The sequence below is a fragment of the Rousettus aegyptiacus genome, unplaced genomic scaffold, assembly GCF_014176215.1.
Source record: "Rousettus aegyptiacus isolate mRouAeg1 unplaced genomic scaffold, mRouAeg1.p scaffold_m13_p_8, whole genome shotgun sequence".
Classification (NCBI taxonomy): domain Eukaryota; kingdom Metazoa; phylum Chordata; class Mammalia; order Chiroptera; family Pteropodidae; genus Rousettus; species Rousettus aegyptiacus.
Window position 1 is genome coordinate 110,345,500 of NW_023416311.1, and position 21,647 is coordinate 110,367,146.

Consider the following 21,647-nt stretch of genomic DNA (forward strand, 5'->3'; position numbering starts at 1 on the left):
TGAGTGACCTGAGTGTGACGAAAGGGCGTATCCGAGAAATTCTCACATGCGAATATTGCCCAGTTTCTGCAGAACTGCTCACTGCCGTGGGCGATGCAGTCATTCCGGCCTCCACCCACTCTCTGCAGTTCTATTAAAAGCGGTCCAGGCCAGAGTGACCGCATGGCAGAGGAAACGTGTCATGGCTATGAAATGACCCGGGCTGTAGTCACATATGGGTGGCTGCCTTGGGGAGAAAGTGACAGAAATGAAACGCCGAAGTCCCCTCCCCTCACTGGCCTTTGACCTGAATATGAAAGACACTGTATTGTCCTTGAAGTGGCCCAGGTAAACGTCGCCCTGAGTGGAAACGGGACTGAAGAGGGGACAGTCGCCTGGGAAGCCAGGTGTTCTGTGCAGACCCGACAGCCGTAAAACTACTTTTTAACCCTTAAGGCGCAGAACTCAAACCGCCACTGCCTGGAGCCCCTCGCCCCCGGTCACGCTGCTGATGTCATGATGCGCCGTCGCACGTCAACCCTACAGTCCTCGAGAAGCAGATGAGCGGAGCACACGCGCTTGCCTTCGGTCCAACCGAAATCCGCGGCTCGATCACCGAGTCTGCCAGGCCACCGCCCACGTCCCCCGGCGTGGGGAGAGGCGCTCGCTCTCCGCTCACGCACCTGCTCGCTCCCCCCACCGCGTCAGCCCACACTGGCCCGGGGCTCGGCACTGCCCGCCGTCTTTCCTGGCACTCGCCTCGGCACTGAGCACGTGCGTCTCCTGCGCACGCCTCTGACGCGCGTCCTGTTTCAACGACCAGCAGCTATTTCGTGGGCGACGCCGGCTCTTCAGAGCTCCCGGTTCCCCCGTGTCCTCTAAACACCAGGGGCTCAGGAAGGCGTCCGTGATTTTCTGGGGGTTAATTCTGTTAGGAGTGGGTCCCCCCTTCCTCTAAGCCAGCTCTTCCTTCCTTCTCCCCATCTGTAGCCCCACTTGCAAATGAAAACACCTTCCTCTTGTTTGGAAGAAAGTCTTTTTCCATCTAGACCCAGCCCGAGCGATGAAAGGAAATATCGCTGGTGGACTTCTAAGGGGAAACGCCGGCGAGCAGCGGCAGGTGCAGCGGGCGGAGCCTCAGGTCGGAGCCTCGCGGGTGTGTCGGGTTTAGCTTCCGAGAAGCCCAGCACCTGCGCTCCCGCCGCCCGTACCTGTGCTGATTTGCCCGGCCCTCAGTGCCTTGAATATTTCTTACCTTCAGAGTTTAATTAAATTCAGGTATGGTTCAGAGGACAGCAAGGGGCCCGTGTCATTAAAATAATGAGAGTTTTTGAAGTCTTAACTCTATTGGTCTATTAAAAATGCAATTATGATTTCACTGAAAGCTTTATGAAGTGCAGGTGCAATTTTCTAGGCACTGGAAAAGTCAGCCATTACCTGTAACAATGGCAGGATCAGGCAGAGGACAGAGAGCGCCATTTCTGGGCCTTCCGCTCACACACGGCCAACGTCTGCAGGGCCTCCGTGTGGCTCCATTAAAGGCAGGCGCACACATGCACATGCGCAGGCGCACACGCGTGAACACACTGCAACACACGCAGATGCTATGAGCAGGTCAGGCGACATGAGTGACCTCAGTCCATTTTCGACATAGGGGATGGGGATCAAGTCTCAACCATTGACTTTCTCGAGGTTTGTGATTTGGCAAGTAATTTCAGATTAAAAGTAAAAAGGAAAAATCACAATTCCTGGTTGTACGTTTCCTTAGAACTTTCAATTACGGCTGCAGGACAGCAGGGAAACACGGACATTCCCTCCGCTGTGCCCAGACCAGTCCGGCCGCTGCAGGGACTCGGCAGGTGGGCCTGGTAAGGAGAAGTGGGCGGGGCCTCGCGGGAAGGCAGCTCACGGCGTCATCAGCCTAAGCAACCATATCTAACGATAAGTTTCTGTAAGTAATTAACAGAAAACTTTCATTCTGCAGGAAGACATGTAAGCTTGTCACATAAAGAGGGGCCAACAGTGACGAGTCGCCCGTCGCCGAGAGCAGCCTGTGCTACCCCAGGTCTGTCTGTGCCAAGCCGCGGGCTCGCTGCCCTCCCGGATGCTGTCCCGTCTCAAAGTGACAACGCTGGGCACAAGGAAGCCGGGCGGCAAACCCTCCCACCGGCCCCGCCTCCTGCTGTCCCAGGGGGCCCCGGGGCCCTGCTCGGCAGCCAGTCGAAAAACACCCCACGTTCTCAGCGGGGTAAGTCACAAACGTGAGTGGCGAGTGAATGGCAGAGGGCTTGTTGCTGTCCTCGGTCCTCAGAGGCCCCCCCACAGGAGCTGACCATGGAATGCGATCGGCCCACGGGGCAGAGGGGCAGAGGCTGACACTTGTGCGTGCAGCGGCACACGCGCGCGTGAGCGGGAACACGAGGGAGGAGCACAGGGAGGGGGTGCGGCGTGGGCACGGGCTGGGCGGGGCGAGGCGCCTGCGCGATGGCGCCCCCCACGCGTCAACGCCAGTCTCCCCGGATGCGTGCGACTCCCCCTTACCCGCCCGCCCGAACGAACCGGTACCTCCACGGCAAGCACCCAGGAGGGCCAGGCGCCCGGGCTGCACCCCGCACCCCCCGCGGGGCGCACTTACTTGTGTCCAGACTCGTGGGCGATGGTGAAAGCCAGTCCGAGCCCCGTGTCCTCGTTAATGGTGCAGCTGCGGTATTTGCTGCACATCCCACTTATGGGAGCGAATCCTGCGGGACATGGAGGGCGCAGCATGTACGGCGGGGTCGAGGGAAGGAGGGGGCGTCGCACACGCATGGCCGGGGGTCGAGGGAAGGGGGAGCGTGTCCCCCGCGCACGGCCGCCCTCCCCCGTGCAGGGGCGTTCACACCTCATCTTCCCCTGGTGACACGGGACGCGGGAAACCCTCGGGCAACCACAGGCAGCCCGGTGCGGGAGAAAGGGGTCTGTCTGTTCTCCCTGCGGGAATGCCATCCGGGCTCTGCTCGTGGCGTGGGCTGTAACCCGGTGAGTGAACAGGGGCCCTCGCCGCGGGTGGGGGAGGAGGCCTGCCTTTCTCCACAGTCATCTGTGCTCTCACGCGCCGGGTGGAACACAGCTGTGAGGAGGGGGCGCGTCAGGGGTCCTGAGCCCGCCCCAGCTTCCGGGATTTGCCCCGAGGACTCATGGGATCAGAGCGTGACACACTCTGGGGCCTGAATCTGGCAAATGGACAGAGATAAATCAACAGCGGGAACAAGCACGTGGGAGGGAGCTGGGGACCAGGCGTGAGCTCCCAGAGGCCACACGGCTTCATTCCCCCAGGGTCAGGCCACGACAAGTGGACAAGACCACTGCCCACCAGGGAGGCTCAGTGGAGACGCAGGGCTCAGGGGTCCTATTGGGGGCCGGCCACATAGGCACCTGTGCTTGGCATGCGCCCAGAGCCCAGGCAGGAGGGAGGCAGGTGTTCTGCATAAACCACACTCCCAGCGGTGTAGGTGCAGGGCCCACGCTCAGCAGCAGGTGGCGGGGACCTTCCTGAAACCTCAGTTGTCCGAGGCCAGCCAAGGGCCAACCTTGTGAGCAGGGCTTCCCACACGCAAGTGGTCAGGAACAATCGCTATTAAACCGAGCCCCATCCGAATGTTTTTATAATAAAAGATCTTCTTCCCTAAAATCCTGGGGGGACATGAGGGGTTGGACAAACGTGCAGAAGAGCCTTGGTCGGTGGCACGCTGTGCTTCACACACTGACTATTCGAAAAAACACCAAAGTGCCACCTCTGAGCTAAACTCAGCCCTATAAACGTGACAAGATCGCTACAACCGAAACATTCACAAAGAAGAGGGAAACGGGGCATATCCCTGCCAACATCCATAACGCGCCATTTCTGCCACATAGCGAGACACCCTCGAAGGCACCGACCCCTTCTCACAAGTGCAAGGAGAAATGAAAGCGACTGTTAAGTTAGGCGACGCGGGCACGCTTGCACCTGCGATGGCCGTTTCTCTGTGAAACAGTCGCTTCTGATGAATGCATGCAGACGCCTGTGTGCGGCCAAAGCCCGCGCAGCGATGCGAGGGCCGCGGGGCGCGCAGGGCGCACGCGCGCTTCCCGGAGCCCGGCCGCGGGGCCTCACCCAGCGTGTCGCAGGGCTCGTTCTTCCAGGAGCAGATGTCCAGCCCGGTCAGCAGGATGGCGTGGTCGTGGCGAGTCCCGTCCTTCCCCGTCAGCCCGGACTGCCACTGGCAGAAGCTGCTTAAGGTGCGGTCCGCGTGGTGCCGCAGCACGAGCCCCGGCTGGGCCGGGTCCCCGTGGGGACAGAAAGGGGACACGTTAGGAGGCGGCCGCTGACGGGCCCGGGTGCCGCGGCGAAGCCATGAACCCGGCCGCAGATGCGGGCGGGCCTGAGCGGCACGAGGGCTGACGAACCCATTTCGCGTATTATAACAGAGAAGGTGTGTTGTATAAACCCGCGCAGATGCGGTGTAGACACGCTCCCGTGGCTCGTCTGTCCACACCAGGAGGCACTTACTCAGCCGACTCATTCTGAGTGGCCCAAGAACGATGACGTCGGTGCATACGCTTTTTCGCATTTAAAACCTTCGTAAAACTGCGAAATTATATAACAGGATCGTTTCCATGTGACTAAGCACACGCACAAAACACACCTAGTCAGTGAATGTTAATTTCATAACCAGTTGAACAAGTGGGATTTCCAATTTATAGCCCTTTTCATATTCTTGCCATGTTAAACCAAGTCACTTTCCTACAGAGTTAACCTATTTATGAGAAGAGCAAGTCAGTTGCTAAAGCTTTGTTTCTAGAACAAACTGGGAGTAGAAGGCAATGATATAGAAGACTTTGGACCTCATCCGTCTACACCACGTCCTGACAAAGCCACAGTGAACCATCGGGATGAGGAGCATGAGAACTCTGGGCAGATGAAGGATTTGGGGTGGCGGGAGCATCTAGCAGAGCGGGCTGCAAGGGGCCGTGTGAACCTTATTTATAGGTACATTGTATTTTCCTGTGGATGGTCAGGGAAAACCAGATTAAAAACCTGGATTGTATAACTCGTGTCAAGCTTTCATGACTAGGGTATTATGTTAAAACGTTTTCCCTCAGTCACAGAGTATGTTTTCTCCTTACGTGTGTGTTATGTCTTTCCACAAAGTCAAAGGCACCTGTGCCAGACGCTGCACGCAACGCGGGGACGTGCCTCGCATTCTTCAGCTGGTGATTTCCAGGAAAACTGCACTCGTTAAAGTTAACACAGGTGTGCGATCAAAAGATGACCTTGCTTATTCTTTGCAACTTGGAGGAATTCCAAAGTGAAAATGATTTACTACAAGGAATAATTAACCTGTCACCTGAGAAGCCCTGCTGGCTCAGGCCCCCAGCCCAAACACAGACATACACCACACAAAAGACAATAAACTCATATCTTCCTGACTGGTCAGGCGAGAGGTGTCGGGCCCACGCGCATCCCCTCCCTGCCCAGGGGAAGAGCAGAGACCTGGAATGTTAAAGTCTGTAGGCACCCTAGATCTTGCGAATGACCTTAGATTTCATCTAAAAACTTATTTGTTTTATAAACAAGACAACTATTTCTAACAGGAGACTCTGCCACAACGTCAGCAAAACTGACTCAGGACCCCGGCGCGCTCGCCCACGCCCGGGCAGTGATCAGGCTGGGGTCAAGTCCAGGTGAGAGCCTTTTACGGCAGAGACACCATGACTCTCGCCACGGGACGCCCGTAGGCACCCTGGCTGTGAACCGGGGGCATGCCTGTGCATTCAGACAGGAAGGCTTTGGGATGGGGGCAGAGGCAGGGTGCTCCCCACACGCCGCCCAGATCCAGCAGAATCCAGGGCTCATCTGCAACGAGAAAAATGTGCTCGATGTTGCAGAATCTCTGTGACAATAAAACCCCAAGACTGGAGGTGTGAGGGCGGTGGGCGCCATCTGAGAGGCCGGGAGCCACAGAGCAAAACGATGCCAAGCCACATGCTGTGATGCCCCCGCTGCGCTGTGCAACATGTTTAGTCTTCTAGAATAAGATGAACAGGGCTCGGCTCCACCCGGCGTCGCTGCCTTTCACAGTGGCTGAAGGCACGTTTTGCTCTTTCTATTCTCAGTGTGCTTCCCACCCAGACATTACAGGCGGCCTGTCTGCTCCATTTTTAAATCAGCCCATTAAACGAGCTCTCCTTCTCCTTCTGCTTAGAGACCACAAAAAGTCAAATAACCATCAAATTGACAAGCAACTCATTGAATTAGACAAAGAATATTTTAAAAGCTTTGTCCCCAAGGAAAGGAGCAGTAAAAAAAAAAAAAAAATCTACAGAATGATTATATTAAGGAAAACAAAGCATGTTGTTTACATTTATTTTTCTGAGGGAAAATAAGCTGCTGTTTTCAGAGATAGAATACCTGCTCTTCTTCTAGAAGAATCAGTCCTACGATCGCAATGTTGATGTTTCCCCCTATTGTCCCATCCTTGAACAAAGCAGACACCTGAAAGAGACAAGCAGCCCGCATCGGTGCCACATGCGACACCGTTTTCCCCAAGTCCCCAGGCAGCCTGGATGGAGTCCTGGCGCTAAAGGAGATCTGTGTCCTCCAGCTCCGGTCACGTGGCAGCACCACGTGTCTTACACTGCCAGACGGACAGGTGTAGGAATTTCTACCGACCAGTCACACCCACTGCTAGACTTGCTGCTGGTGCCTGGGAGTGAACCTCTTCTCAGACGCCAATGGCGGGACTGCGAGGTCTCTGAACTGGCAAGCGTTGTCTTTAGAACAGGAGGGTTTTTACTCATGGCAATGACCACAGGCTAGTCTTCCCCAGGCTCCTGGCAAGGGATTCCGGAAGAAGAGAGATGCGTGGGGAAAGACCAAGAGGATCCCAGAAAAAGGAGGAAAAATGGAAATAAAACGATCAAAGAAAGAGACAAACATTAGAGATGATGATTGCAGATGTAGAAATGAATACGAGAGTGGCACTTAGGGACAACGACAGCTGACAGCATGGGCTGCGACAGGGAGCTGACCTCTCACTACTCCACACCCGACGTGTAGAACCATTAGAAAAGCTCTATAGACTAGAGGCGACACTTGGCCCTGCCGTCCTCAGCCTCGTGGACGTGCAGCGGTAGGGTGCTCGGTGTCGCCGTCTCCCTCAGTTCCCTGGGAGGCCATAAACCACAGGGTCGGCACCAAAAACGACGCTAGCCACCACAATCACGCAGCAGCACGGAAGCGGGAACATTCGGGGTGCTCTTTTTTTATCGAGGTAGGACGTAAAATATATGTGTAAAATACTGCCATCACGACTAATTTTTAAAACACATTTTGGTGACCCATGATTTTCTGTTATCTACATGTCGCTTAGGTGAAGTGGGGTTTAGATGCCTGTCACCCCTCTTCCATAATTACTACAGCTGCTAATCTAGGAAACAGACATTTCATCTGAGAGGACAGTCTAAAGGTTGTACTTCTGTTTTGTAGATAAAATAATGTGAAGGCAATATGTGGACATAAATGTTCCCACAAATGAGCCATTTCTATATGACCATCCATAATCACACATATAATGGTGATAAACAGATCTCTTGCACTAAAATGTCTCATCATTCTCTTATGGATTTCTGGTAACTAATGACATCAGTACATCAAAGCATGTCACCGGTGTACGGAGAGCGTCAAATTATTTATCCTCCTTTAATTTATTCTCTGAAGTTCTCAAAATGGCTCTTTTGATGGGAGCATAGTAGTAAAACGGAAGAAGTTATCACAGATGGACTATTTCTAGGTGGGAGACGTAAATCCACAGTAAAGAGAGGAGCGTAAAGCACGTGCGCGCGCGCGCATGCGCACACACAGCCCGCCGGGCGTGACGGCGCGCGCGGCCGCGGCACATGGGGACGTGCACGCGCACACACAGCCCGCCGGGCGTGACGGCGCGCGCGGCCGCAGCGCGTGGGGACGTGCGCGCGCATGCGCACACACAGCCCGCCGGGCGTGACGGCGCGCGCGGCCGCAGCGCGTGGGGACGTGCGCGCGCATGCGCACACACAGCCCGCCGGGCGTGACGGCGCGCGCGGCCGCGGCGCGTGGCGCCCCTCACCATGTTGAGGATCGTCAGCACGTAGGTGGTGACGTTGTCCCGGCCGTGCTTCAGCAGCATCTGGGTGTCGACCACCACCAGCGTCTCCACGTTCAGCTCTTCATTCCTGCGGGACGTCGGGACAGCGCGCTTGCTGCGCGGGCCGGGCGGGTACTCGTCAGGCAAGACGAACAGGTCCTCCGCGGGGGGCTTGGGCATGTCTAGGGCGAGCAAGCGAAGGCGAACTCACCACCCAGGCCGGCCGCGGGACCCCTGACGGCGAAACTGGATTTCCAAACGACCGTTCGTGGCACGAGTGTAGAACCCTTAACACTCTGCGACGCGGAACGCGTGCTCCGGTGAAACATACGTTCGAGGACAGTCAGCTGTCACGGAAACCACCACGGTAGCTACCCTCGCGTAACGTCGTCCTGATCTACAGCGAGGGAAGGGCCGCCCAGCCTCCAGGGCGCGACGTTCGAAGCCCGGAGCCCAAGGACTGGGGGCACCAGCTCTGCCGAAGAGCCATCGACAGCGCGACGGCGCTGACCCGGGAGAGGGCTGGCTTTCGCCCTCCCGTGCTGCGACGGCGAGGGGCCCGACAGGCCGCGACGCTGACCCCGCGTCTGCAGCACGCGGTCCGTGCAGCGTCCCAGGCGGGCTCGCTCCCTGCTCTGGGCGCGCGCCCCGCGCCGCGGGGCCGGTACCGTCCCAGGAAGCTCTCTCCACCGTCAGTACTGACCCGCTCTAATCAGAAGACAAAACACGCCCGTCCTCCCGAGGCAAGCCGTTCCGGCGTTTAACGTCAGTACGTTTTTACGACGTTAAAAGCGTTCCGGTTTAGCGATGCCCCCGGGGAGGCGGCGAGCGGTGCTGCAGGTGGAAGCCACTTCGAAGCGCACACCGTGTTTACACCCCACGACTGTCCCGGCTCTGCTTACGGAGCGCGCTGCCCGACGGGGCTACTCCATCTGACTGGTGCCCACACCGACTGCGTTTTCTCTCTCTTTGCTAAAAGATGCCCCTAAGTGTGCCTTTGGGAGGACAGTGGCTGCCCCAGCTAATGTTTGGGAAGTACGCACTGTGCACCGTCACACTGATGGAATTTGCACAGACGTGGACTCTGTCCTCAGAGCTGTCTCCCTGTGACTTATTCAGTCTCCACACCTGCCCCGCGTAGGGACGAGGCCGTGGGGGCTCAGGCGGGAACGGAACCTGCTCACGGTCCCCGCCTCGAAAGGGCTGGAAGGGGAGTATGGTGCCGGGCTGCGGTCCCAGCCTCGGCCGGCGGACGAATGTGTGTAAGAGGAGCGGACACGGCACAGGGCCATGGCGTCGTCACGGCCCGTCCGCGGGGACGGGCACAAGCGCCGGCGAGGGCTCTGACGCTGCAGATCACCTGCCCCTCAGTCCAGCAGCTGCAGCTGCGTCCTCCAGTCTCAGGCCCAGCTCCAAACCCAGCAGCGGCGCCTGCGGCCAGGAGCAGCGTGAGCCTGAGGTGGAGGGTCGCTGCTGATTTCAAGCAAGTCAGCGGGCCTTTGTTTGCATTTTCCACAGACAGATGTCCAAATATGTAAAAATTCCCTGTTTTCTGGCCCAGAGACTCTCATGGGGGAGAACCCTGTCATGCTGTCACCCAGCCCGAAGGCCAGGATTGCTCCAGTGAGTCCAACATGAGAGTATTCATGCACAAACAGCGGAGGTGCTGAGAGGTGAATGCTTTGGCCTGCAGGCAATGAGTGTGACTCTGCTGGCCACATGGCCCCCAACCACCCAGGGACCCAGGGTGCCACGTGCCTCGCAGGGAGGGGACAGGAGTAGCTAGCAAAGCGAACAGTACCACATTGATACTAATGTTTTCCACTGGGAAGCAACAACCTACGGCCCTTTTCTTTTTAGTTTTATTGTAAAAACAGCTACTTTTTGTCTCATTTTCCAAATACAAAACTTACTGTATACTTCAGTTGTCCTTTTCAGATAACTTCCTCCCATCAATCATCCCGAGGGCTGAGACCTAGAACACCAGTGCAGGTAACACACACATGCACACACACACACATGCACGTGTGTGCACACGCAGCCACACCTAACACAACATTTACTGGCCTGCATGCACAGCTGTGCGTTAGCTGTGCCCGGCCTGAATGACTCCAATCACCACCAGGGAAGGATGAAAGGGTCTTATCTATTTCTGAGAGGTCAGAACTGCCCGGCGTCCTCAGGGCTGTGACATTTGCCTCAGACCCGTCATGGCCTGTTGATAAAGGCTTAGTGATAAATTGTGGGTAAATTATGTCATGCATGGACTACCTTTTGATGTGGTAGGTTCAAGCATATAAATACGTGTAGAGATAAATTACTTCAGCAGGAAGACTGTGGGCTTTAATACATCTAGACCTCAGAAATATAGAATTACTGCGCCGCCATGCCATAGCTCCTTTGAAGACGTTGGGTGGGTTCTGTCTTTCTCTGCGGTGTGTCATTTAATCTGTTCAGGGAACGGATCTTTAAAAAAACGAAAACATCTACCATGATCTACCCATCACGGAGTTCTATGCTGAACATACAGACAGTGTGCATTCTTCGAAATCACCATTTGAATTCAGCCAGGTCAGTCAGTCAATGTCACCTTGGGGGTGACATCGAAATAAAAATATCCACCAGTTTACATAAACGGCAGAATCGTGGAAGACACAGAGAGATGCGCCCTTACATACATTTTTTGCGTCTTCCACAGAAATGCTGCTTGTGCGGGCGCCCGGGCTTCCAGCCGCCGTGCAGGTGTCGGCTCTCGTGGGCGAGCACGTGGCTCTTTTCCAGCTCCCGCTGCCTCTGGACCGCCACCGCCAGGCGCCCCGCCTGGGCGCGCGGTTCCGCCGACCTCTTGTACAATATGTGAGAGGGGCGGCCGCCCCCGGCAGAGTCGCCGAGCCCCTCTGCCAGGTGTGAAGGAAGTGGCTTTAAGAAGTAGTCCGCCTCTTGTGTCCGTATCATACCTGACTGGGAGGGAGGGAGGAAGGAAACACAGTTACCTTTCCGACTGGAGACGCGGCCAGCAGCGCAAGCATCGCTTTTCTCTGGTCTGTCTGCGAGCGCGCTGTGTCCCCCGGTGAGAGTTCACGTTCAAGCGTTCCCACGCCTGGGGGAGAGCTACAACCGGGAAAGGCCGAGTCTACACTCGGCCCGTCTGCGCCCTTTCGGGAAGGCGTGTTGGGATGTTCCATGCCTTGACTCCAGCGACAGAGAGACAGCACACGACATGCCAACAGTGCTTAACTTAGACCAAAGAACGGGGAGGAAGGCACACCTGTCCCACCTGTCCCAGGTGCGCCCACGACGCGGATCCCCAGCGTGAGTCTCACTGTGGTCTGAGTCTTACTGTGGTGTGAGTCTCGCTGTGGCCGGGACGCAGCGTGCACCCGCGCCCACCCAGCAGAGCTGCATGTCAGGCTGGGCTGTCCTGGCCCTGGTGCGCCACACGCCGGCGGGCACGAAGAAGCCCTTCCCAGGCCTTGGGAAAGGGCCACATACAAGTCGTGGGAACAGCAGGGTTGGGGCTGGGGGAGGCCAGGCTTGCCGTACATGCAGAGATTAAGCACTGTCCCCGTGTTCCCACGGGGCGGGAGAGTGGGACCTGGTAAATGATCTACGGAGCCAGTGGCAGCACCACGGGGGGCAGGCCTCCAGCACCACAGGGGGGGTCAGGCCTCCAGCACGATGGGAGGAGGGGCAGGCCTCCGGGGCCCACATTCCAGCCCCAGCAGACAGGAACATGCTTGGGGTTTTCGCTCTGGGTCATGCGGGGGCAGTGGCCTTGCTCCAGGCCCCACGCGAGCGACCTGGGAACCTTTCTGTCCTTCGAGAACTGCAGACTAAAGCAGAACACGGCAGCACTTTAGAGTTTGCAGTTATATGAAGGAGCAGAAAGCGCGGGGCTGAATCCACAGCTGAGGCCAGCTGGGCTCCATCCTTTCTGCATTTAACCCGGCCCAGGGGCAGCGTGATCTGCCGTCGCTGCGTCCAGCCCTGGAGTGACATGACGCCAAGGCTTTCCACACTGTTCTAAGTAGTTTGAGTGTTAAAATCATATTTTGCTTTAAAAAACCTTTTCTGACACGCAAACAATTCCGAGCTTAGACGACCCCCGGCTTAGGCTCTCCAGCACCTGTTACTCGGCACGTGCCCCAGCGCTTACCGGCCAGTTCTGCACCATCATCTGTGTGACCCTGGACGATGCACTCGGCCTCTCTGTGCTGATTTGTCATCCAGGCAGTGGACAGAAGGACGGCCACTTGCCACGAGTCACCATAGCGCATTTTAAGCGCATGACTTACAGCAAACGTGCAAAGGAGGTCATGCTGAATTAATAAAGCAGTGGGTGCGAAGCATCAGACTCCACCCTGATAATTCGGGGGATCAGGGGATTTTTCAAATGCGATCCCTCCGAAGCCACAGTGTCAATGCACCCCAACACCACGATCGTCCCAAACACGTTTTCACGTCTGGCCCGATGCCTTCCTTTGACCACGCTTTCTGGCTTTCTCACCTGAAGCACTTGTGTTCGGTGACACGTGTTCCCCAGGTTCAAAGCTACATTCTGGGTGGCTGGGGTCGACAGCACCAGATCCTCAGGCCAGAGTGACCCGTTGTAGCAGGTGGATTTCTGAATTTTTATTAAGTAGTTAAACATTGTACTCATTTAATTTATAACTTAGTCTGAGTTACGATAGCATACCATATTTAAATCAGCCCCAAATCCATTAAACACATAGAACATAGCGACTGATAAGTCCTATTTGGATACCCCTTGATAATCAATAGATAAATAAAAATAGCAAAAATAAGTTACTCCATTATCTTTCTGCCTGAGTTTGCAAATTTATTTAAAAGATTAGGCAAGTCATGGAAGTTTAATGTTTTCTTCTTATCAAAGTTTTTCTGTGCTGAATCACGAATATTTATTTGGGAACTCATAAAATGTCTAGCGTCCACCTGCCCACAGCAAACACCAGGATGTCAGTGGGTGGATTATTAACTGGGCTTCAGCAAAGACCAGCATCCTCCAGACCCTGCACAGGACCTCTCCCAGGGCCTGCACCTCGCGGCTCCTTCTGTAAGTCGTTTTACACCAGACGCCCGCGGTGCGTTTAGAAGGGAGTGGAGAACGTGTGCCACGTACGTGCTGGGAAAATACTGTTTCCGAGCAACATAAGTAAAGGAAATGCTGGATATTGAAAGTAGGGTGTTCACTGCATTATGTGTGTCATTATTCAAATGAAAAATTGGTAGGTTTCTATTAACGTATATGTATTTATAGAAACTGTCTGCAAAAGTTGCATGAATCAAAAAATAAAATGGAAATTAGGAAGGAACAGATAAATGCCCAACTATGGATGCTGTTTGTCCCACGGTGTAAGAGATCCCCACTGAACCGGTTCCAAACTTGTCTCAGATGACGCCATGAGCTCTTTTCATGACAGCTGACCGTCAATCGACACCGTGAAAACCTGATCAGGCTCATTGAGAGAAACAGGCCTTTCGATTCCCTTTTACTTCCATTTTTGCTTTTCTCCTTTGCCTTTTCTCCAAAAGTGTGATTTGTTTGGGGAATATTCTACTCATCCTAGTGTTGGTAGTGATGTCTCAGCAGCACGAGACAATTTCGACACTTATGGAACTGTTGTAACCTGCTTTTTTATTTCCTTATAGGCTCAGCGTCGACCATGAACCTGATCTGTGGACAGCGCATCGCTTGCTAAGTGCCCGAGACCACAGCGAGTCTTGACGCATGATCATTCATGAGGCTTCAAAAATCAAGACCAGGCAAAGCGTCTAAGAAGCTTCACCCACCGAAAGGCCCCCTTCCCCAGGGACAGCATCTGATTCCCGTTACTCCCGTCTCTGCAGCACCTGGCTTGGGCACTGGGCTTCCTCGACCCTCTTGTCTTCAAGGACGGTTGGGGATAATGTGCTGGTCACAGCAATCACCCATCATCCCAACGCAAACTCAGTCCAGGCTTTGACATCCAATCATTTGCTCAGCTCTACACCTGGCCCCAGGTCACCTTGCTGTCGCTCGTTTAGTTTCAAAAGGCTCACGTTTGGACACCTGACCCACTGAAAAGTTTTCTCATCAAAGGTAAACACTGTATCTCGTTCATTATGGTGTCATTCATGTCACCGTCACCTGTCAAAGAGGACTGCGTCCAGGCTTCTCACATACTCAGTCCCACCTCAGGGCCTTGAGGTCACATCTGTCACACCTGAGCACTTGCTGTTGCCACCTGGGGGGCGGGTATAAGGATGGCAGGTGGGGCTGGAGGCAAGAGAAGCAGGATTGTGGCAGCGTCATCATGAGGTTGGCTGGGGAGTTGGCACCCGAGGGTGTGCCTTCCAAGGAGGTGGCTTTTTCTGGGCCTTTCTCCATGCGCATGACTTAAACTCATTCTCCTTGTTAAATGCTGTCTGGAGCTTGTGCCCTGGGCAGACCGGGTCAGTGTAGCAAGCAGCGGAGAATGAGCCCAACGTGGGCAAAGTGACAGTGCTGGGACCACGTCGCTATCGGTGACGCTCAGATCAGGGCCGCAACGCAGGCATCAGCAGCCGCCTGTCTGCAGGGGAGGAGAGCGAGGCTGGGCCACCCGCAGGTCCGTCGGCCGGCGCGTGGATCATGAACGCGGCACCTGCTCCCGGGGAACCCAGCCCGCGTGACGGCAGCGCTCACGCCGCGCTCGTGGACCTGCACCGGTGCGAAACGCCACGGTGCGTGGAACAAGCCGGACGCGGCGGCCTCGCGTCCTGCGGGTTCGATTCCGCTGGACGCCCAGGGAGGGCGGAGCCGCAGAGGCCGGACGCCGGGCGGGGGTCCCGGGCGCGGAGCGGGGGCGCTTCGTCTCCATAGAACAGTGGACGATCTATCATGCCGACGGTGCGACAGCTTTGCCCGCGTGTGCGTCACACATGCGAGAGCTGTGTCGCGGCCACTCCACCGCACGACAGGGCCTGGGCCAGGCCACGCCTCCGACGCAGGGCAGCTGAGACGGCTGACATCGGAGAAAGGGTCGACTTCGAAAGTAAGATCAAAGGGAACGACCGCTCGGAAGTCTCCAAATCGAATCCATTTTAAATTGCACGGGATGAGAGTGAAATCTACACTGTGAAAAATTGCCCAACGAGAGGATTAACTTGCAAACTATACAATGGAACGTGATACAATGTCAAAATACACTTAATATGCTTGGCCTTCAGAGCTGGGGACGGATGTTGGCTAGAATGGATGTTGATGCCTGATTTTATCTAGTGGACATAATGCTTTTATTATGCACACAATTTATAAGTATATATGTGACTAAGGGTGCCATTCGAAAATTTAAAGTTATGGGCTTTTAAGGCATTTTCTCATTTACGTTGTAATCTGTGAGACCGTCAAATTATTCTCAGCAAAGTACTTCATGTTTTAAGACATAAGTGCAAAAATCATTTTCATTTCAAACACCGTGTGCCCCCTTATGCGCATAGGGGCACAGGGGCCCCAGGAGAGTCAGCCACTGGTGAGTCTAAAAGCTGGGTTTGTCCCTCTCAGCCACCGGTGCACGTGTGTGACTCAGGCCTGACACGAAGCTGGGGTTCTGTTTAAGCTTTACCGTTTTAAGTCAGTGTAAGGAGCATTTTCACTACTTTAAGTAAGTGTGAACTTCTCGCAATCCTGTCAGCATTCGGAGCAAAACGCAGAGAAGACCACTGTACCGTGCAGACCCCGGGCTGACAGCCCGGGGCTCGTGGGCATTCTCACACTTTAGACTTGTTCCCACTTTGCTACGTGGGTGTTAATTCTTCTAGAAACTTCACAAACCGAGCGGCTGTAGTCCGACATTCAGCAGAGGAGGGCATGACGCGTGTGTTACTATATATTTTCAGAGGGCGAATCAGGGGAAATTTGGAAAGGCTGGGGACCAGGGAGCTCGATTTTATTAGGAGGCATCGGCTTGTAAGCTGCTTCCCAGTGGACGGCATGCCGGGTCACTGGAGGCAGAAGGAGGAGCCTGTGACTGATGTTAGACCCCAAAACGCTTTTGCGCAGTAGGCAGAGAGCTGCATTATAACGGCACTGAGTTCACGGTGAAGAACAGGCGGCAACTGTACCTTCCCGACGGTCTTAAGGAACAGGTGGCGAGCTACACTTCCACTCGCGGCCTGCTCACATGGCAGGCCTCGCGGCCGGAGCGTCTACGACCCGCGCGCCCGAGTCCACTACTCACACTTGCGTGTTTCAACCGGGCGCAGAGGGGCGCCGTGCGATGTCCCAGCTCCCCTTTCGGCTCATTATTCTGTGGCCCATCACTCTTCATCACCCAATGAGGACGCGCAAAGGGAAGAGTCAGCCCCCCGCCCCCTGCGCCTCGCTTCGGTCAGAGAGCATCTGCACGACGAGGAGGCGTGCAGCACGGGCGGCGGCTGCAGGAGATGCAAAGGCAGACGCCAGCTGTCTGGGCACCGGACTCGTCCCTGGCGCCTTGTTAAGCGCGGCGTAACCTCCCAGGTGATGGGAGTAGACGACTTTCTTTCAAATGTGTGGGCGCAAGCAATGGTTCTAAGACACACGAACAACACTCCTGCGTTTTAAATTGCCCGTTCAAATGACACGTCCCTCTATGATCCCACGTGCTTTCAGTAAATCACCAAAAGGCTGTAGCACAATGAGAACATACTCGAAACTTAGGCCCCTCCTGTCTGCGGGCTTCTCCAAGGCCTGTGGAACTCAGTACTGAACCTGCTCGACGACGTGAGCGGCTCCCTTCCAGTTAGACCCGTCTCCACACTGCACGGCTTGGTGAGGGGGGCGGGGGCGGGGGAAGGGGGACAGATCCTCGCTCGGCTTCCACGTGTACCCGGCCCTGTGCTAAGGTCCTTTATGCGCCCCTGTGGCCTCGCTCCAGCCTCACACAGCCTTACGGGGCGGTGCCACTTGAGGCCAGTGTGCGGCAGTGGGCCATCTGGCTAGCGGGAGAAGTTCAATGCGTACAAGCCTTGTCTGGCTCCAAAGACCTTTTTTTCCCCTCCATTTTTTCATATATATATGTATATATCTCTCCCATCTGCTTAAGAAGTCATTTTACTTTTTTTTTTTTTTTTAATATCTGTCTACATATCTTTCTTTGCATGGAGAGAATTCACGTCTTCCTGTTTACCTACATCTCAGGGTAATTTCCACGACGCCTACATTGCATGCTGGCCGGCCAGCTCAGTGTGGGATTTCTAGAAAAACAATTGCTTACCATGTAATTTACCTTAACTACTGGAACAAAGTACATATGGAACAGCTTTCTTATGACATGATGGCTTTTCCTTTCTGAAAGTTAGTCTAGAATAAATTTGTTGCCTTGGTTTTCATGAAGGATCGAGGGTTGTAAGAAAACCTTTTCTCAGAAATCTCGGTGTGGAACAGGCAATCCGCCCTGTCATAACCTTGATCGCTGAAGAAGGTATGTGTCCAAGAACAGAGACACAGCAATTACGTCTCCGTCCATGCAGTAAGGCAGAAACGGCTAAGAGATGGACAGATGTCCTTCAGTTCAAAAGCCATATCCTGAATCGGACTTTGTATAAATCACATCACATGCTGTCATCCAAGTATATGTCAACATTCGTTATTAACAATTTGTTTAGAGATTCTGCCATTTAAAAAAAAAAACAACTTATACAGTTAGAACCAGGACAGCATTGACTTACATGTGGGCCCTCCTGAGGCCACGTGGCCGTGACCAGCACCCGGAAGGTTCTCTCCCTCGCCGTGAAAACACGCCCCGCGGGCCTCGACCACGCGGTGACAGTCTGGAAACGTGTGCTTTCCAGCCTCGGCTCACACATGGCTGGCCACGTCGCTGCTCCCGCTGTACGGATAACGGGTCTCGCTCTGGCACAGGTGGGACTAGCGTTTGAACCTAGGGCCTTTTATCTGTTTTTCCATCTGTCCACCCGTCCATCCATCCATCCATCCATCCATCCATCCATCCACCACCCATCCACCATCAACCCATCCATCCATCCATCCATCCATCCATCCATCCACCATCAACCCATCCATCCATCTATCCATCCATCCACCACCCATCCACCATCAACCCACCCATCCATCCATCTATCCATCCATCCACCATCAACCCATCCATCCATCTATCCATCCATCCACCACCCATCCACCCATTATCCCATCCGTCTATTTATTTCCCGTCCTCTTCTCCATCTACCCATCATTTACTCAATCGTCCACCCACCCATCTGGCCACTCCCCTGGGTGAGGGACATGCCACGTGCTGCTGGTCCTGCAGGGGTGGTGACCGTTGTGATGCTGCCCTCGGGAAACTCACTGTCTATTTTGAGGGAGAGGTAAATCATGGCCTAGTAAGCAAAATAAGAATAACTTTCAATAACTGTTTTCAAGGAGTCATGAATGCATTACAGAGTAACCCAGCTGGCTTGGAGCATCGGAGAAGTGTGACCAGTGGGATTAACTTTCTAACTGAAACCTAAACAATAAGTGACATTTTTCCAGTTGAAGAGGGACAGAAATTGTGCCTCGGGCAGAGGGTACAACATTCGTTAAGGCCCTAAAGAGATGAGGAACTTGGCCTTATTTTGAAAGAAATAAGATGGTGCCCTTTGGTTTAGCGAGTTTCTCTTCTAAGGCGGGAGTTGTGGGTGAGGGCAGAACCCAGGGCGCTGTTGGCATGAGGCGGACGCGGGGTTCATGAGTAGGAGGATGAGGAGATCAGCCTTTGCTTTTCAGCCTTCGCCAAGGGGGCCCTCGGAGGGAGGGAGGATAAGCGTACGGACATGGGCGGGTGGCCTCAACCTTCACGAAACAGCCACTAAACCCATCCTTGCACACGTCTGCCCGCATTCCCAGGGCCAGCCGGAGCTGCCTCACATGAAGCCTGACTGTGCCTGCGAGCCCTATCGAAACGAAGAATCTTCTTTTTAATGTTCTCAACAGCTGCGGACTTAAGCTGATAGAAAAATACGTGGCCGAGTCGAGTATGAAACATTACTTATGAAATGTTCCTTTGATCTATCTCTGCTGATGAAATACTCCGATTCTTATCGATTTCAAATTTCTTACTGTATTTATTCTTAATTGGCAGAAATTTATGGCGTTATCTAGCACTTTCAGTCAATTCTCCACACTCACCTTTGACACTTCCTAATAACCATGAGCTTGGTCATACTTCATCTAAACACCTTACTTTCTCGAAGATTTTTCCCACATGCCTCCCGAGACTGACATATTTTCAACCGGTTATGTCATCATCAGCCTTCGCAGATAGTGACACTTTTAAAACTCATATTATCTCCTTTCTTCTCCTGTTTTATTTTCTCGCTCACGAACGTTTTTCAACATCCGTTGACATTCTGGCAACATTTCAGACAGTTTCCTAGGAGTCCTTGTGTGCTTTAGAAAAACTCTCAATAACTAGAATTTCTGCAGAGTCCCTGGAGTGTGTGGCTGGAAATAAAACCTTGTCCAATTCAAACCGGGGTCCAGAGTCAGTCTCCAAGCGAGGGAGGGGAACCCCACAGAGAGCTGAGAACTGCGGCTTTGACGAGTTTTCCAACATTGTTGAAAATGAGAATCATGATATTTCTTTCGCGAGGCATGATATATGTCCTATGCATTAATGTCACGACCAACATAATGCTTTACACAAGGGGAGCTAAAGTTCATTCAGATTTTGTGCCAAGGGTAGACGTTATCTTAATTTTGTTTTGGCTTAAGTTCTAACCCAAGTACAGAACTTGCATGAAGTCCTTCGAGAAAATCTAATCGTGCCATACGCAATAGAAAATATTTCTAAAGAATCCTCATTAAAAGTATTGACTAATACATGTTTTTAACAATTGTTTGTCAGAAACTATCAATTAAAGCATTTCTGAATAAAATATGCGCTTTGAAAAAAATTATGTTGTTTGGCATCGGTCATGAAAAGATATCAGATGAATGGATTATAAAATCAATTTTATATGTATTCATACCTCGAATAGAGACTGAGAAGACATAGTGTTTTTGTTTGTAAATCTGAAATGCAATCATTAATTATAAAAAAGAATTCTAGTTAGTTTCTACAGGAACTTGAGGCTGTAAGGATGAATGAAACAAGGCATCTTAAAGCGCTCACAGGCTGACTTTGTGTGAAGGTTCATGCCTGAGGCCATTGTCCATGGTCACAGAGCTGCTGGTCACCAGCCGTCAAGAGAAGGCCAGTGGCTCCATGATGCACACAGTCTCCTCTCTCTGAACACAAAGAGAGGCAACAGTAGAAGCTGTAAGCGACAACCACGTGAAAGAGAAAGAAGCAAAAAAGAACAGAAAAGAAAGACTCCTCCAAGATAAGAAACACTGGGACTTAATGCCCCGGTCACTGAAACAGAAATCTGTTTGCTTTCACCGTCCATCCTCCAAACACATTAATTCCAGGACGCGTTGGGAGGACATGAGAGAAATCAGCCACACTGTCCCATGCTTAACAAGCATGCCAGATAGCCACCTCCCCGGGCTTGGCGACTCCGGCCGGACCCATTCTCAAAGCGAAGCCTTTTACAGACGAAAGCAGACGTGAACCGACCCACGCCAAATTCCCCTAGAAAGCAGAGTCAATGTATTTTTTGAAATTAATGGGACTTAGCATTTGCACATATGTGGTATTTTAAGAAACTGGTTATGAACGCCCCTTCAGCATCCACGGCTCACAGACGCATACCCCAAATCCTTCCAATAGTAGAGTCTGAGTCCCCTCTTTCAAAAGAGGAAAGGCCATTTAAGACAGACTGAAAACACTTTCCAAAAATGTAACGAACGCTCGGAAGCCGGTCCACCAGATCTCACACACGGCCACACCGCACAGCTCCCCTCTGCTACCTCGGTCACGGCTCTTGCGTCCGCGGGTGACCCACTAACTTGTGCTGAGAACTCTAATAAGCTTTTCTTCCCTAAACATATGAAAACATCTTAAGAAAAGCAAAAGACCAGCCATTAAGATTTCAGCTTGGGTCAGCCTGAAGGACACCCGTGTCTTCTCGACCTGGCCAGATGCTCCTGGCTCTGGGGTCCCAGCAAAGGGGACCGACCACCTGCAGCATGTGCGTGAGGCTCAACATCCAACTCAGGTCCCGAGGAGATGGGGACGCGTCCGCAGACCCGCATGTCCACTAAGACCAGCACGGGCGCCCCGGCCCGCAGGCGGCGGACCTCATCACAGTGCCAGCGCGACGCGGTCCGTTCGGTCAGCTCCCTGGGCCGGTCGCATGGGCGGTTCTATCGCACGGGAGGACGCTGGCCCGGCGTCGGTAACGGACCAGCGAGTCAGACCAGAACCGTCCTGCAGGAAGCCAGGGCCGGCAGCGGCGGCCCCACAGGCCAGCGCCCAGCTGCAATCCGCGGGGCTCTCCCGCGAATGTTCTAGCACAGTGACGGCGGCAAACGGCGGGACGTGTGCGCCGTTTTCAAATGGCCAAAGCAGCCAGCCCGACACGGTTTAGGCCGAATTCTCTGGCTGCTATAGATCAAAG

General features: G+C 53.7%; 1 protein-coding gene across 15 annotated transcripts in view; it reads right to left on the bottom strand.

Annotated features, from left to right (window-relative positions):
* The window catches only part of ADAMTS16 (ADAM metallopeptidase with thrombospondin type 1 motif 16), a 120,493-nt gene that overhangs the window by 91,957 nt on the left and 6,889 nt on the right, over positions 1 to 21,647 (bottom strand). For 10 of the 15 annotated variants that reach the window (XM_036225537.1, XM_036225536.1, XM_036225534.1 and 7 more), the window contains exons 4-8: positions 10,802 to 11,084; positions 8,106 to 8,305; positions 6,410 to 6,493; positions 4,112 to 4,271; positions 2,615 to 2,720 (exon numbers count right to left, since the gene is read on the bottom strand). In XM_036225537.1, the coding sequence (XP_036081430.1) occupies positions 2,615 to 2,720; positions 4,112 to 4,271; positions 6,410 to 6,493; positions 8,106 to 8,305; positions 10,802 to 11,084 (833 nt within the window). Of the gene's footprint in view, positions 1 to 2,614; positions 2,721 to 4,111; positions 4,272 to 6,409; positions 6,494 to 8,105; positions 8,306 to 10,801; positions 11,085 to 11,391; positions 18,094 to 21,647 lie in introns of those variants that run through there. The other 5 variants (XM_036225535.1, XM_036225539.1, XM_036225540.1 and 2 more) reach the window with 5 other exon arrangements.